The sequence below is a fragment of the Dromaius novaehollandiae genome, chromosome 3 (assembly GCF_036370855.1).
Source record: "Dromaius novaehollandiae isolate bDroNov1 chromosome 3, bDroNov1.hap1, whole genome shotgun sequence".
NCBI lineage: Eukaryota > Metazoa > Chordata > Aves > Casuariiformes > Dromaiidae > Dromaius > Dromaius novaehollandiae.
The window spans coordinates 72,282,343-72,307,085 of record NC_088100.1 but is presented as its reverse complement, the minus strand read 5'-3'; the positions used below and the strand labels follow the sequence as shown (position 1 = coordinate 72,307,085).

The 24,743-nt window shown below is 39.4% G+C and overlaps 1 protein-coding gene and 1 long non-coding RNA gene across 4 annotated transcripts; one reads left to right on the top strand and one right to left on the bottom strand.

Annotated features, from left to right (window-relative positions):
- Nucleotides 1–2,153: 2,153 nt before the first annotated feature.
- On the bottom strand, nucleotides 2,154–23,346 carry PPIL4 (peptidylprolyl isomerase like 4). 3 transcript variants are annotated; one of them, XM_026111273.2, is made up of 13 exons: nucleotides 23,190–23,346; nucleotides 21,881–21,948; nucleotides 21,733–21,797; nucleotides 20,065–20,182; nucleotides 17,949–18,091; nucleotides 17,121–17,217; nucleotides 15,578–15,694; nucleotides 13,493–13,617; nucleotides 11,225–11,291; nucleotides 10,186–10,297; nucleotides 8,543–8,639; nucleotides 7,952–8,090; nucleotides 2,154–2,587 (listed from the first exon to the last, which is right to left on the bottom strand). In XM_026111273.2, the coding sequence occupies exons 1-13, from the start codon at nucleotides 23,257–23,259 to the stop codon at nucleotides 2,363–2,365; spliced, it is 1,443 nt and encodes a 480-aa protein (XP_025967058.1). In that variant the 5' UTR covers nucleotides 23,260–23,346; the 3' UTR covers nucleotides 2,154–2,362. The 3 variants fall into 3 exon arrangements, with proteins under 3 accessions (XP_025967058.1, XP_025967056.1, XP_064365244.1); XM_026111271.2 differs by having other exon boundaries at nucleotides 23,142–23,338; XM_064509174.1 differs by lacking the exon at nucleotides 23,190–23,346 and adding an exon at nucleotides 22,331–22,998.
- LOC135327885 (uncharacterized) lies at nucleotides 4,647–8,058 on the top strand. Its single transcript, XR_010388419.1, has 2 exons — nucleotides 4,647–4,759; nucleotides 6,693–8,058. It is a non-coding gene; the product is annotated as an uncharacterized LOC135327885 (long non-coding RNA).
- Nucleotides 23,347–24,743: the final 1,397 nt, after the last annotated feature.

Here is a 24,743-nt window from a genome sequence, read left to right as displayed (position 1 = left end):
CAGGTGCTCAGGGGCTAGCTGAGACCTAGGAAGGCACATGTTCCAACTGAAACTCTTCATGCTGTTGAGTAATTATTATCATCTCTCCAGCAAGAGGATTTTCTGGTGTTCAGCAAAATCCAGCTTTCTCTCAGGGTGGAAATTTCTTCTCTGTGACTGCATTTTCATAAAAGCAAAAAGAATTTAATAGCTTTAGCACCTCCTCACCCTTGTCAAATTTGGTCAACGTTTTCTGCATGTTAAAAATATGCTGTGAGAAAGAAGAAGTGATGATGATATGACAGCACAAACCTTATTTCTTTAACAAAGCAGGCTAAAATCAGGAAGAGCTATGGAAAACCTGTTGCCTCAACACTACTGCCCCAAACGCATCATGTCCTGGCCTAGTATAGTTCTTCAGAAGTCTTCTTATGCCTGGATTGGAGGCAGAAACCTTTTCAATGGGAACAATGAGCTGTCCTCAGCCCCAGGTCTCCCTGACATGCTACCAAGAACAGGTTTCCTGTTTATTTCCCTTCTGGGAGAGGGGCTCTGCACTCTTGCTCAGACTTTGCAAGGAATGTCCAGGCCTCTGCTAGTCCCCAGTGGCTTATCATCATTTCCTCAGGATCCAATTATGGAAATTCTGGATTTCTAATTCCATGATCTGGAGCACACAAAAATTAGAAAGGAGAGATTCAGCAAAGGCAGCTTCTTAGTCAGGCATACTTTAACAAACCAAAGACAGGTAAGACGTCTCAGAAAAGCACATTCCTGTATACAGTGCCCTGAAGCGTCCTTGCTCAGTTTTAGTCTGAATATTCCAGGCATCTAGCTTGACCTGCTTGGTCAGAGTTTTCTGCCATGGGGCAAACAGCTTCTTTTGCTCCTTTATCACCAGCCTTCCCATAGAAGAGGTATCATAATCAGAAATTCAACCTCTAAAGACAGTTCATTGATATGCACCAGCCAAGTCAAGTAGAACCGCTACCGGCTCACCAGGGCAGAGTAATTTAGTAGTGACTCTTCTTGGCTGCCCTGCATTTTAGATTTAGTCTTTGTACTGCAGATCAAGTTCCAAATGACAGGTACCAAGCTCTAAAACTTCACTAAAACATATCAACAGCAGAACCAGATGCTACAGCAAATACTACAGCAAAAACACCATCACTGAAGAAAAATTAAATTCGTTCACCAAATCAGACTGTCTCCAAGCAGTAACAGGCTTCATGGAGGGGAAGAAAAGACAAATGCTGCTCTTCCTCAGCCTCCCCTCCCCTCCTATCAATGTAAAAAGACCTCCAGTCCTCCTCTGGAGAGAAAGGGGCCCTACACATTTTTAAAATATATGTACATAGAATAATACTATTTAAATGACTAGGTCCTGTTTTTTGTAATAGGCTAGATAAGAGCTTACTGACCTTCATTAAGACCCAGGCTCTGATAAATATCACCTGCACTCCTTTGTAGATGGGGAGTTATTAATTGAGCCACTTCTGCTACCAAATCTGAAAATCAATCCCATCTAGGATTTCACAAGTACAACAGAAGTTACAAATTCTGCTTTTCTGCTAGGTCTGTTCATTCCTGTGACCCCTTTCTTCTCATTTAGCCACACAACATATGCCCTGCCTGACACTATGTAGCCTGAAAACCCCATGAAGGTGGGATCCTTTACAGTGATTACAGTTGTTCCTAGTATCAAATGATACTCAGTTTTGAGAGACATCCTCCAACAATGCCACACAGCGAAGCTATTAGCGTAAACAGGTGAGCAAATACAGTGCAATTGATTTAATATGGTGCAGCACTTCTCTCTCTCTTGGAAGCAGCACAGCAATACTTCAATGCCTTTAACCACTGATGCATAGGAGTCAGCAACTTGAGCTGACAGGACTAGAGCTTTGAGTATTCATGTATAAACGGTATCTGCCCACTTTTTGGAGTGAGTGTGCAAGACATTTCTGCTCACCCAATTCTTCCATCACATTTTCTACCACAGCATCTGAAAGTGCTAGAATATCTATACAATGTAATAGGGAATCTCAACATTTCTTGTAGACAGGATGTATACCCTGCAAATCTCTTTGGCGGAGAAGGGCAATTCACTTGATGATGCATGCTCACATTTCCAAAAAGCTTGAGATGACATTGCTTATCAAAGACCCAAACCATTTCACCAATGTGAAATACTTTATTGAGACGATCTTTTGGGAATCAAACAGTACTCCAACAGTCATACACTGGGCATTCATAGAGTCGTAAGGCCACACTGCTAATAGAATGTGACTGCTCTGATCCAGCACCTGCACATTTGAGAATGTATTGGAAATGCAGGAAGAAAACAGTGTTGTAGTTCCCCTCTCTGTCTTTTCCTCCTCTTTCAGCTGTACGTGGACCTCTCTTTGTCTTTTGATTTCTTAGGACTTCTGCTTCTGTCTGCCTTTTTATCCCAGTCTCTTACTTGGAAGTCTTCTTTGTATCTGTCTTTATGTTTGCTGGAAGTGAAATACCTCTCTTGAGATCGGCCGCGACTACGATGCCTGTCTTTCTTCTCAGTCTTTTTCTTTTCTCTACAGCGTTCTCCTTCATGTTTTCGACCCGAATCCTGTTAAAGGAATTGGACAGATATGCAGTTACAGACAAAAGGGGAAGACAGAGGACTCTGACTAAATGGCTCAGAGCACAGAATGGGTTTACTCTAGAGAGAAACTAAGGTTATTTAATAAAGGAGAGATTGTTGTTAGTAGAACACAAACGTATTGCAATAGCTGAGTGGTACAAAACCACTGAGGCAGTGTATTAACAAATGAAGGAAAGACAGCTTAATAGCTCAGATAGTGAAACGTCACACCAGAACAAGATTATGATATAGTACATGCTAGAATGACTATGTGGAGACACCAACACCCATATAGGCAACAGTGTCATGGAAGTTTAAAAAGTAAAAATATAAAGACCATGTAGAAAGTTCCTATTTCATCTGGATAGTCAAGGAACCAAAAAGATTTCAAAATTATTTTCTTAATACACATGACTGAGTTTTAACACGTGTGAACTCCCGACATTTTTAAGCATTGCTAAAAACTACTTTATTATTTAACTAAGACATTACATAGACACAAAATAAAAAAAAAAAAAGAGGGCTTCAGAATCCTACAGCAAGATACCTGTCCAGCTTGCTATTCACAAGCTGACAGACACTTTCCTTCTGAAGGTACAGTCACTTCAAAGCTTGGTATCACTATATGCCCCTAATAAATAGATACCATCTTTGGGGGTATTTTAGTAACAACTCTTTTAAATACTTAGAGATCATTATGAAATACATCTGCATTATATTATATAGTATTTCTTCCTCAGTTTCAGATAAAATTTTCATTTTTCCAAATATGTACTTGTGGCATTGGCATTTACATTTGTATAGCTGAAACTTATATTGCATGTACAAACAAGCAAACTTTATTTATTTAAAAGAAGGGTGAAAACCCTACTCCAAATAGAGCTTTTAACCAAAAAAGCAGAGACCATGATGATTCCCAGAGGTCTCCAAAGAGCAAACACTGCCTTTAAAATTACATTGATAATACGCAAATACTACAGGTCAGATAAGCAAACATAAACGCCTACGACCAACACAAACACATGAATAATCACAGATTTGATCTTTATCTATGTAACCAAAAATTTCTGCTACTGCCAAGTACAGTAATCCCTCTTCTGTGGCGAAATGCTTATAACACAACCTTACTGTCACATGCTATTTCAGTACAGATTTTAAAATCTGAATCCATCAAAAAGGAGCGATGCTTCCAGCATTTAAGAGCTTTGTCCATTCATCTCCAGAATGCCACATAGATTTCTCTGTTTCAAAGAGCAACTATTTTACTAGAAGCCAAATATATTACTCTTGCACCCAAAAGCCTCAGCATCAGCCCCAGCTCCACATGCTAAAATAATAAAACAGGTTCCAAGCCCCTTCATGACAGAGGCTAAGTAAATATCAGAATGGAGAGGCTGGTGGTGGAGTACAAAGGAACAATGAGACAAAAGTACTGGCCAGTAAAACAAACAGTGGGCTTGGTTCACTAGATACTGCTTTCTAGATAGTTTCTTATGGAACTTTCCTCCTAAGACAAAGAGCAGCAGGAGAAAAGCAGGATGGCATTCAGTTGAAAATCTACCAAGCCAACACTGGAGACAGGTTAGCAGCTAACTAGAAGCAAAACCCCACATTCCGAAGTCTGAGCAGAGAATAGGCCAATGAAGACGTGAAAGTGAAGATAAATAGCCTGTGTTGAATGTGACAGAAAAGTGTAACTTTGTGGAAAGATTCCAGAAAAGTTCACATGAGCATGGAGCCGACTAAGCACAAAGATCTTCACAGAAGCACTTAAGGTGTATAGGGCAAGTCTGAAGTTGAGTGCCACAAAAATGTTGTCACGGTAGCTAACAGGATCACAGTCTAAAGTAAAAATGCAGTACTTTGAATTAACAGAATGAATTGTATCTTAGTTCTAATAAATTAATAAAATCATTTCTATTTTTAAAAAAATAAATTTTATTTAAGTCTTATTGGCACAGAGAAAGGTCCAACTTTTCAAACACTCAAAGTTACTAAAAATCATAACAGTATTTTAAAATTGAATCTCTTATGCCCTAGGTCAGAAACATGCTATTTCCCATTGAAAGAGGAGGAGGAAGATTCCTACTTGAAAATAAGATCTCACTCAATGCTGAGGTCCTGATTTTTCAATCCAGGATCACAGCCTCTTATCAGGTAAGGAGTAACTGATGATCACCCCAATTCTTAATCCAGCACTGTGCTGGTAAACACACAGGAGGAAGGAAATAAGAAGGGAAGACGGTTCTCTGAAAGTTCATGGCTGGCTTTGCCAAAAGCAGTTACTTTCTAAAAAGCACTTGCAGGTGCACAACTGCTGTAAATCAGGTAGAAGTACCACCACCACACAAGTAGAATAAATATGCCACCTCTACATACCTTGAGCACACTAGTTAAAGGTTAAAAGGAGCACACAAATAGCCTTTTCAGGAGGAGGGTTTTGAACAAACATGACAAAAGAGAACAGTGTTCAATAAGCAGAGCAGGAGATTCAAAACAGAAGAATCAATATATATTTGCCAAAACCATTAACTACAGAAAACAAAGTTAGCAAGACTCTAAGGCTAACAAAAATCCCCTGGAAAAACTATACTCCTCCACAAATCCAGTTATCTTAAGAAAGGGAACGAAAAAACACAGAGAACTAGAAAGGAAACAATTTCATAACATAGATCTCAAAGAGAAGCATGACTAGCATTCAAAATACTCTGCCAAATCCTATTCACAAACCCACACAGTAGTGCAGCCTCTTGCTCCAGACCCACATCCTGTTAGCTGCTAAAAGCAAGCCACAGCACCCTAGCTCTTCTGCTCTCTTGAATCAACTCACGCAGCGCAAGAGTCAAAAATAAATTCTTAAACTTCAACACAGAGGCTGAAGAGTCAGGAAACTGGTGTCAGACTAAGAAAAGGATGAGTCAAAATATACTGAATTTGAAAAAAAAAAGACAGCAAGAGAACAGAAAAACAACTCAACATCATGGAAACTATTCAGAGAATAAAACCCCCTTTTCTTCAGTCATAACTGGAGCTGGTAGTACCAATTGCAGTTTCAGTTGCCAGAACTTCCCATTGTAAGACCCTGTTCTCTGTTAATTAAAATCTGTGCCATGCTAGGGGCTAAGGATGGAAGTTCAGCTACGAAGCATGGCCATTGTGGCCTTCGGCAATTGTGGTGGGTTTTGACGTTGTTTTGTTTTAAAGTTTTTATCTCAAACAAGTCTATTATTTCCAAAATAGTGTTAAAGGAAACACTTGGCCTATGCTAAAAATGCTGCCATTCATCAAAAAGTTTCCATTCAGGTATGCTTTGTGATGACTTCAGCATTCACACTGAACATACCCTTCCTCAAGGGCATGCCTCCTTCTACTGTTCTGATAAGAGCTCCCCAGATTCTGACCAAATTATAAATCTTAAAAAAAAAAAAAAAAAAAAAAAGACATTTTATAAATGCTAAGCACGATTTCACAGCTAAGCTGCCTGCAGATTTTATCTGGCAAGGGCCATGCCCAAGTCACTTACTAGTCTCCTAAACCAGACTGAGTACATATTGCCACCACAAACTCACGAGAATATTCAAGTACAGAGGCAGAGAAAGATTCTTCCCAGGAATTTCTTTTCACAGTCCCAAGAGGGAGCTGGGCTGCTTGCCATTAGAGAAAAACAAGTCTCCACCTGTGATCTTGGGCATAAACAGGGCTAAGCTATTTACCCTGGAACGTGTAGAGGTGAGCAAGAGAGAGGAAAGCAGCAGAAAAGAGGAATATACCAGACTACAATAACAGTAAGTGACAGGCACAAATCACAACAGGAACAGGTAACTAAATAGTAAAATGATGTACAGAGACACAGAAGAGGCAGCACAGTCAAGCACTAGAAAACATTCTCCTCCAGATCCTGGAAAAAGCACCAGGAATCTTCTGGCTTCATATTTTTGTGCCATGAAATCCACTGCTAATGTGTCTCACAGTCCCCTTGCAATGATTAGAACACATAGGTGATAACAGCCTCTTGCTGCCAGCACTTCTTCTATCACCTGTAGAGGTAGAGACATCTGAATAATGTACGTGTTCTCTGCTGACAACACAGGACCAGCAAGTTCCACATGTGGAATTTCCGAACCATCAAGAACAGAGACTACATCCAGAAGTATCTGTTGCAAGAATGTTAAAAACTGCAAACATCAAGCAGCCAAAAAGACAGAAGAAAGTCTCAAACCTCTTCAATTCAGACATCTTGCACATATGTGCTATGATGCAAACTTTAACTACCTGAACAGGTCCTCCCCTTCCACCTAAATGTTCACATCTGAGACACTTTACAAGCAACAACAGTGCTTTGAGTGGCAACAAGAATTATATCATAAATGAGCAACAGGGCTCACTGATGGCACTGAAAAAGTTAGTTGTTAACGGGCATGGAAGAAGTTATTTTTTAGCATCACTGCAAGAAGTGATGAAATGGAACAACAGAATCATGTATGCTCTCTGTACTCAATGCTGAAAGCAGCACTCAAAGCTAATGCTAAGATTTTATTTAGTGCAGCTGGAACCTTATCACCGTTTCTGCAAAGCTGTTAGAGGACAGTTTTGTTCTCATCTATAACCAAGGCTTATATTATTAAAATATTGAATTTTTTTTTCTTCCTGCTTAGCTTGGTTCTCCCTAATGAAGCTTAACTACCATTGAAATTTGATCCACTTTATCACTGGAGGGATTCTGTTCCCTATGTATCGCAAGTTCACAGAAACTTGAAAATCCTGACCTAGCATGCTGCAACAGAAGAAATGAATGACAAAACTATTGTTTTCACAGCCCCAGTCCTACACACTGTGTGCCTGAATAACACAGATGCAAGCAAATCTGCATGCAGATTTTACACAAGCACTTCCAAAACAGCTAGCAAAAAATAAACAGATAACGTAAATAGACTGTGGTTCTCATTTGACGTTGGAGAAGGCCTGCACACATGGTTCTGGCAAGCCAATGAAAACTACCTTGCATTCATGAAATATAATTAACTCCTGGTTTATGACTGGAAACATGTGAACAACAGGTTCAAAGTGCTGAAGATCTCCTACTTTATGAGAGGCTACATTGCCTCTTCAGGATGTTTCGACAAAAGGTCAGTCAGACACGCCAAGCTTCAAAAGTCCAGGAAGATTTGGGCAACCTCCTTCACAATCAGATACTGACATCAGCCTTTTGTACATTTACAACTGTTGTATTTTATGGGACTTTGCACACAAGATACTCAGTTCAGTATCAGACTTTTTTCTGACATCTCTTACTATGAGAACAATAAACTGGTATGAGGTTAAATCATTAATGCAAGAAGAGGCAAGTACCTTAGATTTTTTGGTCCTCTTGTCATTCTCTTCATCTTCAGAGTGGTGGTGCTTTTTCTTCTTTTGTTTTTTAGACGAGTGCAAATGACTTGTTTCAGATTCTTCTACTTCCTCATTCAGCACAAGGTCATACTTGGCACTGACAGTGTTGGTTAAGGACAGACCTACTACTTGATATCAGTAAATATCAGAACATAAGCGTTCATGAAGCAAACAAACACCCATTTATCAAACCAGGTTTTACCCAGACTTACTGGGTACGCTCTTCAGTCAGAACAAGATCGTACACATTGAAAAAGCCAGCTGTGCTAAAATAACTGAATTCCATCCCGTCAAACAGGATAGTCAGGTCACAACTCACCTTTTTATAAACCTGTGCATCTCAGAACATGTTACGGCTTTCTCTTCTCTCAAACCCGCCACAGGCCAAGCAGGATCACATAGCATGATTTAGTCACTGATTTTGTCCGACTTTTTGCAGCAGATCCCAAACATAGCTATATGGCAAGCTTTAAAAATGAGAAGTCTTTTCGAGGCTGTTTTCATAAACTCTACTTGGTGTAAAACATGCCTCTGACCAGAAAAGGATACTCTTGCTTTGGTTTTACCTTCTCTTTCAGAGCAAGTTTTGAAGGTTTGCCATGTTCCTTTTCATACTCTTTGAAATCATCCTTGGTGTACTGCCCACCTGTCCACAGAAAAATAAATTTAATTCATTCCAACTCAAAAAGCAATGAAGATACCATACCTATCCATAAGTTTTGCTTATAAATTTAAGGGCCATAAAGAGATTCATAGAAGGATATGGTTCCAGAAACAACATTAACATCCAGACAACAGAGAAGAAGGAAGGTCAAGCCATCGCTCTCAGTCTTTCTCTGTTCGCAGCCTCATTAAACAAGCTGACTTTCTCCTCACTCATGCCCAGTGGAGATAAAGCGTGAACAGGATTACATGGATCACAACTGTTTCTGTCGCACTTTGATTGCAGGTCCTATGCCAGGCTACTTAAAATTCTGTTACTGTGAATGCCTACAGATTATTTTCATTATTAAATGACTTTTTTGCTCTGGGCTGCACAAAGGGAAACTTCTGAGACAGCCACAGTTTTCTATGTGAATTCTTAAGCTATCAAAAATGTTTGTCTTGATTTAAAGAGAGCTATGATAGATTTCATTTTCCATATGTTCACTTGAGAATACAAGCTCACCAATTAATATACTATTCCATAACAATGTGCTGCCATCTAATGGTGACAGTTAAACTGCAATATTAAGTGGCTAGGGGAGGAACAAAAAGCTACTGTTCAGGGAAAAACAATACTTCCCCTAGATAATTTTTTGTGCCAGATAAGCACAACAAAGTAACAATACAGTTAGCTTTCCAATATTTATGACAAATAGGATTAAGTTACTCCAGATAAAGAAAAATTTTCCATCTATACAATTAATACAGGATGCACTGCAGAGCATGGTATAGATCACAAAGTTAGCTGAGCTCTGTGCAGGGCAAGCTCTAGCACCTCAGCATCCATGGCTAGTATCAAAACTGGGGAAACTGTCTGCAGACAGTTGAGGGCTGCTTGCGTTCCTAGATGAGGACACACTAGGAAGTCACTACTGCAACATGCAGTCACCTCTTCCAGTCCACTGTTCTCCTCACATCCCCAACAACTGAATAAACAATATACCCACCTATCCTACTGTCCTTCTCCTCCCAAAATATCTTCTAACATCTGGAAGTGGATTTTATAGCATACAGCCTCCTACGCAACATGCTTGACCTACAGGAGATGGGGGGGGGGAGGAAACCCCTGGCCTGAATATTCCGTTTCTTTTGAATACATCTAACTGTCATACACTGAGTAATGAAAAGAAGCTAGAAATGAACAATGCGCTGCCATGTCATGTTGCTCGTAAATAGTATACAAAAGGATCACTTTTAAAGCTTGAGAGAGGAACAAATGATTTACTGGCAAAAATAGATCTGGTAAAAGAGCAGTCTATGCTAATGTAATGAAATTGTAACAGTAGTAAACTCTTCTACCCTTTCTTTTGCAACAAATGCAAAGAAGAGCTAGCAACTTTGCTGCTCTGGTGTTTTATGTTGCCAGGAAAATTTATACCCCCAAAGAAGAGATGACGTAAGCTCATAATAATTGCTTCTGTTTATATAACAGTCACAGTTCAGAAGTCATGAGGGCCAAAGAATCAGAGGATGACAAGCATACCTACCTTTTCCTTTCCACTTAATCTTTGCAACAGACTGGCTAAAATCCACATGTATCCGCCTGTCATCTATTAGCACGTTATCCATTTTGAAGTAGGCTTTCTCACAATCTTCCTCCTGATATTGACATTTCCAGAAAATTTTGAGTCATGAGTATTTCATAGGAGTATTCATTAAAGAGCTCAAACACAGATTCAACTGCTTAATGGCAAAAGTTTCCAAACTCACATTCCACAAAATGTTTTTCTACAACTGCCTAAACCACAGCAGTTCTTACTCTATGCCATTTCAAAACAAATGGCTTTGTGTTTTGTTGCAAAGTAAGCATTTCAAATTTAATTTCTTCAATTCATTTCACTACTTTAAGAATTTGCCAGTCCAGCTACAATTTGTATGTTCAACAAATAGATGCACAGAAACAAGGGAAGAAAGGACAACAGCGTAATACAATCTCCATTTTAAGTACATAAGTAGGTTAATGAAAAGTAATCTCACACTTTCACTCTTTTTCCAGTTTTCCTCATAGATTAGAGACTAGCAGACCTAAACAAGAAGCTATGTACTATCAAGAGAATTTGTACTATCAATTACACTCTAAGAGCAGTATGTTCATAAAGCACACACCATTTATAAGCCCATATAGATGTCTACATTACTGTGCCCTATCTACCTTCTTTTATACTCCCTCATCTCTTTATGGAACATGCCTCCTTTTTCTATCATTCCCTTCTTTAGCTGTTCAAAAATCCTAATGTACTCTTGGAAAAAAAAAATGGACCTGTTCCACTCCGACTGATTCCAGCAAAACTTAAGCACATATTTATCTTACTTGCTTAGATAGAGTCAGACTTAAACATTTACGTGATTTAGAACTGACAACTTCTGTGACTAAGTCACTAAGTGAAAACATTAACCATCCCACACTTGAAGATTTCATTGTTCTTCCCTAATGCAAGTAAACTGCAAATGAACTTCTATAAGTAAAATCTATATTCCCCAAAACCATAGCATTCCTAAAACCAGTAGCATGCCCCAAAACCGTACCTTTTCAAACTCAATGAAAGCGTAACAAAGAGATTCACCAGTCTTCCAGTCTCGAATCACTTCACAGCTGAAAAATTGGCATAAAAAGAAAATGTCAATGCTTTTGGAGCAAAAATATGTAGGATAGCAAGCATTGCTTAAAAAAGAGAGTAACAACTGAAAAAGGAAAACAAACCTCGAAGGTATTATTAATACTTGATCCTGAAACACCTAATGACATGGGTTGTCTCTGCACAGCAATAAAATGGATGTGAGATTACTTGAATGAGCAGTAACTATACTTACTCACAAGTGATTAACATGGACTGTAGAACTGAGGATGAATTTCTGATTAATGAAACAAAATCTGGTTTCCAACATTACTGCTTGTGATTTATTTTTTGCATTTCATCAATGCAAGATCAAATAAACTTCACATTGTTTTTTTAGTCATTTTCATGAAAGTTTAAACAGGCATCAGATGACAAACTTCTCAGCAGGCACCTCCTTAGCACCCATCTTCTTATCAGGCAGTCCACTGGTCAAAAACAGGAATCCTACAGTATTGGACCAGTAGACACAAAATAGGAACAACAGTATTGCCTCAGTATTACCAAACTACGTCCAAGATGACAATTCTGACTGCACTACCTTGAGGGAGGTCAAACAGACAACAAGGGCAGGAAATGCAACATTAATGTGAGACTTCAACCTTCCCCATGCATACTAAGCAAATAACTTATTAGGATTTAATACACGAAACAATTGATGATCAAGATAAAAGAGGAGAAGACAAGCCTATTCAGAGGAGCTACAGGAATTCTTTGCACCAGCCATCACTGAGGACGAAGCTAGGAGAGTCCTGTGCCGCAGCCTTTTTTTGAGGGACCCTTTAGAGGATCTGTCTGAAACTGGAGTAACTGTAGAAGAGGTTATTGAACAAACCAATTGACCAAAAAAAAAAGAAAAAGAAAAAAGTGCAACAAATCTCTAGGACATCCAGAATTAATCTCAAAGTTTTAAGGAAACTCAAAAATGAAACAGAATTACTAATTCTGATATAACTTCTTGCTTAAAATACTAGAGAACAGCAGGATGGCAATCTGTTGAAAAACTCTGGAAATTCTAATAAACTCCTGCACGAAAGGCTTTTAGGGAAACTAAACAGCCACGGCAAAAGAATGATCTCTGCATTGATAAAGAAAACATGTGAAAGACGAAGTAAGAGTCAGTTCTCACCAAGAAAAGAAAGATGATCTTGTTAAAGGTGCTGAAGACTGATGAAAAAAAAACTTGCAAAAAGCTGTTAGGAGACCAAATGTACAGTAAATAGCAAGCTATGTTCAAGGTAAATAAGGACGAGCATGGGGGGAAAAATCCTAACTGTGCATGTGAAACAATAGACTCTGAGCTGGCAGTTACCATTCGAGAGCAAGATTCTAAAATTCACACAAAAGTTTTATGAAAATATTATCTTGATAACAGTACAGGTTAAAAAACATTTAAAGTTTTAGGAATAATTAGAATAGGAGTTGAGAACAAAGCAGAGGATACCACTGAGCCACTTAAATCCATAACTCCTGTAATACTGCGTGCAGTTCTGGTCCTCTCATCTCAAGATGAGCACAAAACACCAGGAAAAGGTTGAGAAAATGAAACAAAGTATGAAAAAAATTCTTTACAAAGCATGACTATGTAAGCCAGTACCCTTAGTCAGAAAATAAGATTATTTCAGCGTATATGATAGAGTGGTATAGGAAAGTGGATAGAAAAGGACTGCTCATTACGTCTTTTGATACCAGAATTAGGGGAAATCAACTAAAACTACCAGAGGCCAACTTCAAAACAAAAAGAGGTAGCAGGCATGGGGAATGCCTTAACAGTGAGTGTTCTGGATGCTAGAAGTTTCTATCACTTCAAGGGAAAACTGGACAAATTCTCATGGAAGAGAAATTCCCAGAGACCATACCTAGCTCACGAAGTCTCTGAGCTGGAAACAGCTGAAAGGAGGGAGAAGATGGGGGAGCTGGGGAGAGTATTGTATATGCTTTTCTTGTTCCTTCACTTCCCTAGGCTTTCACTTACAGCCACTGCTGTAGACACGATACTGGGCTAGCTAGGTCCGACTTCATGTTACCACTGTTGTGATCTCCATGCAAATATCTGTAGGTGGGGGATAATTCTCCAGAGACACCAGAATACTACTCAGCAGCCACACCTAAACAAACCGTTAGGACTCAAGTTCAGTTTCAACAAAGGAGATTTTCTTTTTTATGTTAAAATAATTACCTTTTAATGGGACCAAATCGCGAAAATATTATCTCTAGGTCTTCATCTGTGGTCACAGGATTCAGCTTACAAACAAACAGCACATTTTCTGGTGGCTTAACCTCTGCATCTGGTAAGTCTCCCACCTGTAGCATACATAAATTGGCACCATTTCACTTCCGCACAAAGCTTTCTACATTTTATTGCCACAAATACACTGGCAACTTGTCTTTTGGATAACTTCAGACACATTCCTATCATGAAATAGCAGAAAATTAACAAAATATTTTTCCCACTCCAAGGTCACAAAAAGGGTATTTCTTATAGCACCTAATACAATATTAGTTATTTGCAATTCCATCACTGATTTCAGGAAAGTCACAAATATTCTCTACTTTACTTTCCCTGTTCACAAAATAATAATATTTGGTTCTAATTGCTGTAAAGCTTAGCCTTTTTTTGGTTAGAATAAAAGGTGAAATTAAAGTGTACCTTTAGAGACACTAGGATGAATCAAATTTAGGTGGATGAACAATTTTTACAGTCATGGAAAACACTTCATATTCTTGTGCATACTTTCATGCAATGAACAGATATTGTGTTTCTCTAAAATAAAAATGCACTGCACCTGTTCCTCAGTGTCTACCTCTACTTAAGGTAAATTCATGCTTCCCTGAACTTTGGCAACAGCTATCCTAAATTTTAGCTTATTCCAGCTTGATAAGGTTGAGAAGTTACAATCATGCAACATCGTTCAGGGATAGACAGAAGGCAGAAAGCATTCATGCTCACTAAGAGACAATACTTGTTTACAAGATATAAATCTGATGTTTGTATTCTCTGATAAAAATTCCCCCCTCAAACTAGTAAGCTACATTTAAGGGTAAAACGCAAATACACAGCAGACCTGCTGTGAAACAGGAGCACTTCTTTATAAAACCCAAACAAAGGACAAGTGATTTTAATTTGTCTCAATCTTTTGGCTAATATGCTAATAAAAAGGTAACATACATTAGTTTGATAATGGAAAGAACCAAAATAACACAAGTGAGAAAATGGATTCCAGAAAAAGAATATATAAAAGGAATTTAAGCAGATGGCATTTTCAGAGACGTTCAGTGCTTTGACAAAAGACAATGAAACAACTAGTTTATCAGCAAAATTAATGGAACACTAATTTTTTCATTCTCTCCAGCTTATAAAACATTGTTCCCTATTGCATACTACCCAGCAATATTCACTGAAAATGACTGAAGTCTCACATAAACCACTCGTTTTTTTCAGCTAACCTTAACTTTATCCTGAGAACAGATCAGAAGTCAAACTGGTGCTGCAAAACAAATGTCCACACATGCACATCTTCTGCAACGCTATGGCCACATTGTGGCGTGACCTAGAGATCACACCTTACAGAAAACTGCTTACCATCCGCTTGATTTTGGTAACTCTACAGAAACGCCAAGAATTCATGCATCTTTCAAGATGCTTAACAATTTTGTTTTTCTAAATGGGCTTGGAAACCTATACACATTTTTTGTTGCTATATGGAGTTTAAAACTGCCAGCAGCTACCAAACATTACACTATAAGAAGCAACAGCATCACATTAATCAATGTTAAATTCAGTTAATCCCACAGAAGGAAGACAGCCATTACATATTTATATATATATGAATAATACAATATCAATGTAACTATACATATACTGGGAAAAAGACTATCTAAAGTTAGCTCAGCTCTCCTGCACATGCTAAACCTTTACCCAGTAGCATATTATATATATTAAGTTTTACAAATGAATACATTTCCAGCAAGTTTTTATAAAGCCTCCACTGGTCCACTTTTAATCCTGGCTTTGAAAATATCATGATTTTATCACAAAACCACCTCCTAACAACAAATAAAGATCAAGTGCTCAGGCTTAATTCTTTTCATTGTATCACAGACATTAAATAGCACAGATTCTAAGCCGTGACATCATTAGATAAGCAGTTCAAGACAAATGTTCATCTTAAGTACACATCCTCCTAGACTTAATATATAACATGCAAATATATGTACATACACAGAAATAACATCTAAAAGGTAAATATAGAGAGATGTTCACCATTTCCAGAAGGATGGCACGAGTTTTTGCTTCCTTTTCTGCCTCAAATTCTTCTATTTCATCTGCAGACCGTCCTTTCAAGTCATCGATTTCTTCATCTGCCCCTATTCTGCCACTCTGAAAAAGTTGAGGAAAAATGATATAATACTCAGTCATGGTCAAAAATTTTCTTTCAGTTTCCAAATCTTTCTTTAACTTCTCCCCCACCCCAGGCATGAAAATTGCTTCAATACTGTATCCCTGCAAAAGTGGGTTTCTCTTCTGTTTTCTATACTCAGATTAAAAAAAAGAGAAAGAAAAGACACCATCCTCATGAGTTTCAAGCACCATCAATTTGAACTACATTCAGTTATTCTACTTTTTTTTTTTTACAACCCCTCTCATACTTAACACATCACCACAAGTGTCAACTCATTTCTACTCTAGACAACTCCTCCAAGAATTGAAAATAAGGAACACTGCAAAAGTCTGTTATTTCTAACAAGACTCAAACATTAAACAGTGTACATTACAACAAGAATTTTATTTTTACACAGCTACATCCAGGCAGTATTTCAGGGTTAAGTCTTTCTCCTCATCAGCATCTCCATAATGCTACCTTACTTACAAATATTTCTACAACAAAAGCTGTATCCTCAGACAAGGGCAGGGGGAAGGGAATAAATGTAAAGCATTCAAATGTTTGTCCAGTTGGCAGTGAGTTATTAAATTCCTTACACAGTTTAATGGGTCTAGGGGTACATTAGAGAGTAACCAGAGAAAAGAAAGCCTGATTCCAATCTTACGAATAATTATTATCTATTAAATGTAAAAAAGAACAACGTTCTCTCTAGTCAATCTATTCATAGCTTCAAACAACTCTTCCCATACAAGGAGATAATTTCACACAGCAGCTTCCATAACTGCATACTATGAGTAAGTTAAGAATAATTACAAAGAGATTTTTAGCAACTCCTCCTGGCTGAACAAATAAACCACAACAGTATGTATACTTGCAGATGTAACTCAAAGAATTACTTACACTGAAACACAGATAGATATTTCACTTTTAAAAGAGAAATAGCAATAAACAAAATTCATATTAAAAAAGGATAGTAACATTTTGGATTCTTCCAGAAGAACATGTAAAAAAACAGTCATGCCAAAACATGAACATTCTGAATGACAGCTTTACTGTCGTATAATTAGAACAGTAAAATACATGTTTCCAAACTAACTGCACCAGAGTAACAAGGGAGAGCACCCAAGTCTTTTTTTAAATCCTTTTCCTCAAAGATTGAACAGCTGTATTTGACTAAAAGCAGTAATAGCCCCAAATAACACACAACATTTGACATATCAGAACTCAAATTAGCGTAACAGATACGTATTGCCTACCCTCCTACGCTAAATATATAGAGTTCTTTTAGAATACAGATTTGACTGATAGGGAATTAAAGACAAGATTCTTATTTTGAATAAGTCTGTGATGGCCGTTAACAAGGACCTATCTATTTAGTTCTTTTTGCCAACTTTTCTCCAAGAAGCTATCAAAAACACTCACATCTAGCTGCTCCTTAGTAGGCTCTGGTGAGCGATCAGGAATAGACAAGCCAGGTGGATCTTCAAATGGATCATCTAAAATTACTGTATGATTTATCCTAATAGAAAGAAGAGTCAGGACCAGTATCAGACATGCACAGACAAAACTCTCTTTACCCAAGTAACAGTAAACCAGCCCTACTGCTCCTCAGTTACACCCCACAGAGCCAAACATACTGCATACTTATAAATACTAATACTGATGCTTCTGGAAAGCCAATACAGGCACATACAAAGGCTTCCATGAGATAAGAAGCTAGTTTTTATTAGTTGCTTATTTTTTATACACCTATTTCTAGACTAATACATAATCTAGTGAAGTTTAATATGAAGTAGTAATTTCACCCATTTTACTTTCATCTAACTCCCCATATCAGAAAATATAACAAAACAGCATAAAGCAACTACACCAATTATTTTGGTCATACCAGCTTATAATTCAGCCTGGACAACAATTCCATCTCTGTTCCTGCAAACTTATATAGGTCAGAAAAATTATAAAGATGCAGAGTCCATCTGAACACATAGGCTTATACAAATGTACAGATTTAGGTTCACAACTTATATTAACTGATATCAGACTTCCATAATAAATAAAGTTACTTTCAGAAGAAGACCCAAGTTCTGATAAGATACAATCATACACCACTTTACCAATAAGACTGGGAAATAAAAGAGTACTTCGTGCTAGTCCCCTGACACTGCTGTATTAATTCAGTTTCCAAGATGATTAATGAATTTGTCAAATGATAATATGCTCTTCAAAAAGAGAAGTTTAATGCAGTCAGACCTAATATCTTGATATGGGAAAAAATCCTTATCCACAAAGGTTTCATTAATTGTCTTCAATACATCCATGCCTTCTGTCACTTCTCCAAATACTGTATGCACGCCATCAAGATAATCCAGGTTTTCCCCTGTAGTAATAAGAAACTACAACAGAAGATACAAAAACAAAGAGTAAATAGTAAAATTCAGGACTTGAGTCTTAACTTAGCAAAGGTACTGCTGTCATTGAAACCAAAGGGAAAAAACTCTTCCTGACTTCTGTGGAAGAAGATCAGACTTCTTCCATCAGCTGTGAGAACAGCGTGAGCCAACCTACAGTTCACAGCCACTGCCTCAGGAGGGGAGTCTCTCTCACTGTCCCTCACAGGTTTGCACAAGCTCAAGCTCAAGCCCATTAGACTCTTCTGTGAATTGATTCGACTCAGTAATACGGCAGAAAACCAGAGCAGCCGGGGGAAAAGCAGTTATAATCTACCAGGTAGGTGAGCTTACTAAGACCAGCAAAGGATGTGAGAAGCATCACAGTTGGTCAAAGGCAGGGGACAGAAAGAGAAAGGCTATTCCTTTGGACAGCCTTAAGCTGCAAGATGAGCTCAGACCTCCCTTCCCACAAACCTTTCTCTCCCAAAGTTTTCTACAGATTCACTGCTCAGTCTAACCCACTGATGGTCAAGGCAAGTGCTAACGCCAGAGAGGAGAAGAGGACCCCAGTGGCGTTGACTTAGTTCAGCTTCAACTGTCACTGAAATGTACTCTAATACAAATACAGTGCTTCACCTCCTCTTCAGACCCACTCAATGACAGCAGCTGACATTTTTCCAGTGAAGCTTTGAAAATTCATACTATCTGAACATTTGAATTCAATGGAACTATTAAAATTCACACCAACTGAACACTTGGTAATAAATTGAGAATGGAGGACACTTGGTAATGAATTAGGGATGGAGAAGCAGATGTGCAAGAATAACAGAACATAACCATTATCTCCACACTTTACAATCTGATTGGAAATGTCTCACTTCTTGTTATCTGCGACAGAGTTAAGACTGGTTAGTATTTGGTGAGGTTACATCGAACCAACCTACATTATGCTTGTAAGGCAACTCCACATAATTCTTTAATGGAATTTTTATTTCCCAAGAAAGAAGCTGCACTAATGTTCCTGGGAACTGCATTCATTCCCATATGCCTACGTATACACTAGCCAGCTGCATTCTGAGACGTAAATACAAATGCCAACACTGCCTCCCAAAAAACCCCCAAACAATCAATTTTATAAGTACAATGCAGAGAAGCAACAAAATTAATTCCATATTTTACAAGCTCTAGCTGAAAGAAAACCACAGGTTTTTTTGATCTTCCCTTTGATCATGGGAAAAAAAACCTTTTTTTTAATTCAAACATACCGATACTACATGTGAGGCATTTTAATATATAAAAGGACAATGCATCTATATAATCATTTAGAAATAACATCACTCTGTGAGGCTAGCAGCTTTAAATGCACCTACAGTAAAGACTATGCACACCTGATGCAAGGAAACAGCATTTTCAAAGATTATTCTGTAACAGTACAGGGATAAAACCTTAACTTACATTGTACCAATCAATGCATACTTTTATGGAATCATACAGAGGAAATCGTGGTATGATTTCAGTTTCCACACTGAGATGATATGATAACCAGAGAGTTCTAGGATTATTTTAAAAAACAAGAACAATTTCTCTATGGTTCATTGCCATTTAACTACAGGTGCTTTTCCTGCCTATTCTATAGATTAGCAAAATCATATCAAGGTGTTAACAGAAATAAATAAACAAAGGAAAAAACTAAAGAGGGGAGAATTCTAACAAATAAAATTTATAAAATCTAGGACAGGATTTTAACCTGAGCTTTTTAACCTTTTTCATGTCTGTAATCAAATACTTACTGATACCTGGAACACTACGTAAACTACTTATCCATGGCCTTCTTTGTAAGTGCATGCCTTTGGGCACAATGCAAGATGATGCTACTGAGCTGACAATGTCATTGTTATGCTTCCTTTGTAAATCTACAGAGTTTCCATTTTAGTTACTCATATTTGTACCAAGGCCTTCCATCACTGTATGCTGACCTGTGATCCATGCTGATCGCTGCCATTGTTCACCATTGACACAGTTCCCTTCTTCTTGTGCTTAATCCTTGGCACTTTTTCTGCTTCAAAAAATCTAGCTTGATCACCGTATAGTTTACTGAAAATATATATAATAAATATGTTACAAGGCAAAAGAATTTTAACAAGTGACAGATAAGTGCTGTAAAACAGTAAACAAAATATTTAAAAATTTCTGACCTGGGTATTGGAATAAAAACAGAATTTATATTGCATCCGTGCACATTTTTATGGATTGGTCCATTTATATACTTCACCTGATATTACAAACAAAACCAAAATTTCCTTTGAGGCATTTCATAGAAGTTGTGTGTGTGCATGCGTGCGTGTGTTTAAGTGCAGTATATAACTAACAGTTTTCTAAGGTAAGAGGCAAATACATATTTTGATGAGTAGGTTCTGTGTTCTATTGAAATAAATTAATCTACACTGTAAAAATGTGAAATAACTTATACTGCAAGTGTCTCTTTGAAAACAAACTGAAAACCACTAAATCTCTACGCATACTAAGTTCATCATGTGTACAGGGCTTCACACAGTAATTTAAGACATACAGAATAGCACAAATTGTTAAATTGTTTTTAATTCTTGAAGTCTGATCCTGATCTCACTCATTTTGTCTCACTCCATAATCAAGAGGCATGGTCAACACACACACTTGTCCGAAGGTAATGAGCAGTGTCGTTTTTGAACCATTTTGCTAAACACGTCTAAGCATCTATGGAGAGAGAATTCAAATTGAAGTTTGCCTGTATCAGTTTTCTGTGTAGCAAGAATGGAAATACCAATTCCGCCAAATTCAGCAGTAATGAACAGGTAGAAAAGGTATATTGACATTCTCCATACTAGCAGCAGAACAGAACCTGCCACTCTTTTGGAACACCATACTTTCCTACCTGCCATACCAATAAGCCTCAGAAGATGACCAAAACTATCCTTGTAATATAACAGAATATGAAAATAAACTTGAGCTACCCCTTGTGCAAAGGCAGTTCAGGCCTGTCAGGTTTCCTTACCCAGACTTGCACCTGCTTTTAGCACAATTCCATGCTCCATGTTTTCAACACTTTCTATTTAAGATGTTCTGCCAGACCAGACTTATGAAAGTGTTCAAACTGAACTACTGATCTCTGTACACTGCATTCCCTAGCACTTGATAAAATGAACTCAAGTACATTTCTAGGGCAGCAGTATTATTTTCTAACACAGAAGAATTTAAACGTAGCTTCTGTGCCCCCCCCAATTAAATACATTTTATGACAAAAAATAAAGGTAGTAATAAATTGAGAATGATTTTAACTTCCACAGAGCTGTCAGGTATGACACTCATCTTATAAAACCAAATCTATGGTAATTTGCTCATTTTTAAATAAACAGAAATCAATGTACAACTTCTTATACTTTCACTTCCAAGGTCAGAGATCTCCCACCCCGCAAATTGTGACGGCCAAAGACCGTGTAAGAATTATTAGGGTACATAGTTATAAAAGCTAAAGAAGCTTTTGCATCAACATTTTTACTTCCCATCAGTAATTCTGCCACAGAACACCTGAAAACAACCAAAGTGGGAGTCTTATTCTCCCATATGATTTCTCTGTCAACTACATAACACAAACATGTTTTACTCACCAAAATACAGATTCCCCTCCACGGCCAGTTCCCATGGGGTCACCGGTTTGTACAATAAAATCCCTCTATCACAAAGCAGAATACACAGGATATTGGTTTCTTATTTATAAATTTAAACCAAGAAATATATATAATCTTAAACACTCACCTGTACATTATAAATAAGGCAATAGTTGTAATACTTGATTTTGCAGAGCTTCAGAAAATTCAGACAAGCTGTAAGAAATCATACTGACATTTACTAAAGAAACCCCTAGACATAATAGATATACAATTCAATGTGTACAAAGGAGTTTTTCAAACAGGCAGTGCTGGGGTTCATCAACACACAACCTATCAATCTGTCAGGGACGCTGTAAAGAAAAGTAACATTTCTTCCCCTCCTAAAGTCCATCTCTTGTAATTCAGAGAACCCTAAATGTTGCTCGTTCTACAGAAATGCATATTTCTTCTCCCCAGTTTCTTTCTAAACACCTAAAACAAAAGGTCATTATTGCCTTTCAGTATATTGCATTCATTTTTTAGAATAAAACTGTATGTCTTTAGTTAAAAAAAGGGTATTTCATAATATATTTCAAACATATATATGTAAACTAACCATGGAGACAGTTTATGGCAATAGAAATGTTGGTATTCCTTTGGATCTAGTTCCAGGACTGAGGTCCTGCACGACACGCCAAAACACAGGGTGGAGAAGAGCGTGTATTTTTAACTGAAGCATCCAGATTTTTAATTTATTTTTTAAGAAAACGTACGCGCAGTTAAATTTTAAATTATGGCAACCTAAGTAAAAAGGCCGAGCTCAGCGCAGGCCCTACAATTTAGGGCCTCGTACTGAACAGGCACGTCCTCCCGCGGGGGCGGGGCGACGAGAGCCCAACGGCCGCGAGGCGCCGGGCCGTTGGGGGCGGGCGCGGCTCCCTCACGGGCAAAAGGCCCAGCGACGTGTCTCCCTTCTCCGAACGAGGGAAACGTCTCGGGAACCCTTACCGGCCAGGCCGCTCCGGGAGCCGAGCCCGCCAGAAAACGAGCCTGGTTCCTCGCCTGCACCCGGTGCCCCGCGCAGCCCGCCGGTTAAGTCAGGGGCGGAGGAGGAAGCAGCTCGCTCGCCTACCGGCCTGTTGACAACGCGCCTCCGAACCGCGGGCAGCATGAACCGTGCGTTTTACGACGAGAGCCAAACCAGCAGCAGCACGCAGCGCTAGCGCGTTAAGAGCCGGCATTTCCTGCCAAGCTCAAACGCGCTCCAGCCGCGGAGAGCGCCGTCAGGGCGGCCGCAAACGCCGCCTGCAGCCGCCCCTCCGCCCGTGGCAGCGAGCGAGCGAGTGAGGGACGGGCCCGGCCCGGCCAGACCCGCTCGCTCCTTTACTCGGGGCTTTCACCCGCCCGCGCAAGGGGCCAAACCGCACCCGCCCAGGGCCCCTCAGTTATCCCGGCCCGGCCCGCCGCGCTTCTACCGCGGGGCCGCTCCTCCGTGTACAGGTCGATGACCAGGTCGCCCAGCGTGGTCTCCAGCAGCACCGCCATGGCCGCCGCCCGCCTGCTCTCCCGTGCCCTCCGCGACGCGGCGGAGCCCGGGCCGCGCTGTGCCTCCCCCTGCCGGCGCGGAGGAGGAGCTGGCGGCGGGGCTGCCCATCGGCCTCAGGAGGCCGAGAGGGAGCCCGCCCAGCGCCCTAGCCAGCGCCTGGGCCTCGCAGCGGGGACAGGCCCCTGCCCTCGCCTGGGCGAGCTGGCCCTCGCGGCCTGCCGCCGTGCTGAAATCTCCCTCAGGGTGAGGAAAGGCGTGTGTCAGACACGCAGACAAGCGTGACAAAGATACGGTGTGGCAGTGCTCCGCGGCCCTCCCTGGGCGGGAGCCGGTGCATGAAGCAGAGGATGGGAGGAAGCACTGGGACAGGTTCCCAGCGCAGTTCCTCGCAGAGGAATGAGGAAAAGGGGGGCGGCCTGGAGGAATCTCCTCTGGCAGACTATGGAGGTGGAGGCTGAGGATGTGGCTTTTGAGCGTGCTGAGGGGTGTTTGTGCTTAATCTACACAGCCAAAGAAAGTCACCTTCACTTGATAGTTAAGACATTAATTAGTGGGTTATAGAGAGCATAATAGTCTCAAGATTTGTCTGGGGCACACAGCTGCAATGCAACCTGTGATACCGGGGGTGACGCTGAGAGAGCAAACAAAACAGAATTTACTCCCTTCTAATACAAGTCACAGCATGTTCCTGGGTGTATGCAATACAGCTGACTCTAATGGCACCTTGCCTTCAGAATGAGTGAGTCTGAATCCCCTGCGCAAAGGACTTCCACATCAGGCTGCACAATCTTGTTTTCTTCTGGAACAAGCTCTGGTACTCACTGTGCAATGAGTCAATTCTGGTCACTAATCTGTCAGAAAACTATTTTTTTTTTTATTGCTGAATTAATTTTCTGCCAGATTAGTCACCTGAATTGACTCACCATACAGTAAAAGGGAACCAGTGAGAAGGGGAGGGGATGGGGCACAGGAATGCACAACCAGGAGTACAAAGAGATGCACTTGGGTAGGTAAGAGCAGAATCTGCTCTTTAAGTAGCAGCAAAATCTGGTTACTACATTATATAACTGCATGCTTAAATATACCCAGGCAGGGAGTTTACCCACTTTTCTGTTCATCACTATCTTATTTGATGGGTTCTGTAAATGTAATGGGGTGGTTCTTGGATCAGGATTTGCACTGTAGGAAGTTGTATTCTGCATCCTTAATGTGCTCGTTTTCAAAGCTGTTTGCGTTTCGCATTGTTGTATTGTTTGTGTGAGCTTATTTCAAGTCTGTACATCAATACTGAATTGATCCAAGGCTGTTTTTAAGCCATTCTGCATGGCAGTTATTGATAGAAGAAAGCACTACAGTGAATGTCACATTTATTACTCTGAAAGTTTCAGAAGGAGCTAAACGCTACCTGTCGTACAGAGGCCTGTGCAGGCTGAAGTTTAACTATTTACTTGCTACTTCGAGAACTCTTACTTTGCATTTCATT

Excerpts from the sequence above, each read along its gene's own strand:
- PPIL4 (XM_026111271.2), bottom strand. The coding sequence starts at position 23,259 with ATGGCGGTGCTGCTGGAGACCACGCTGGGCGACCTGGTCATCGACCTG. Across the intron at positions 8,091-8,542 it reads AAGGTAAAACCAAAGCAAGA|TGCCAAGTATGACCTTGTGC; the intron begins GTATCCTTTTCT and ends CAACACTGTCAG. Across the intron at positions 2,588-7,951 it reads AGAGGACCAAAAAATCTAAG|GATTCGGGTCGAAAACATGA; the intron begins GTACTTGCCTCT and ends TTCCTTTAACAG.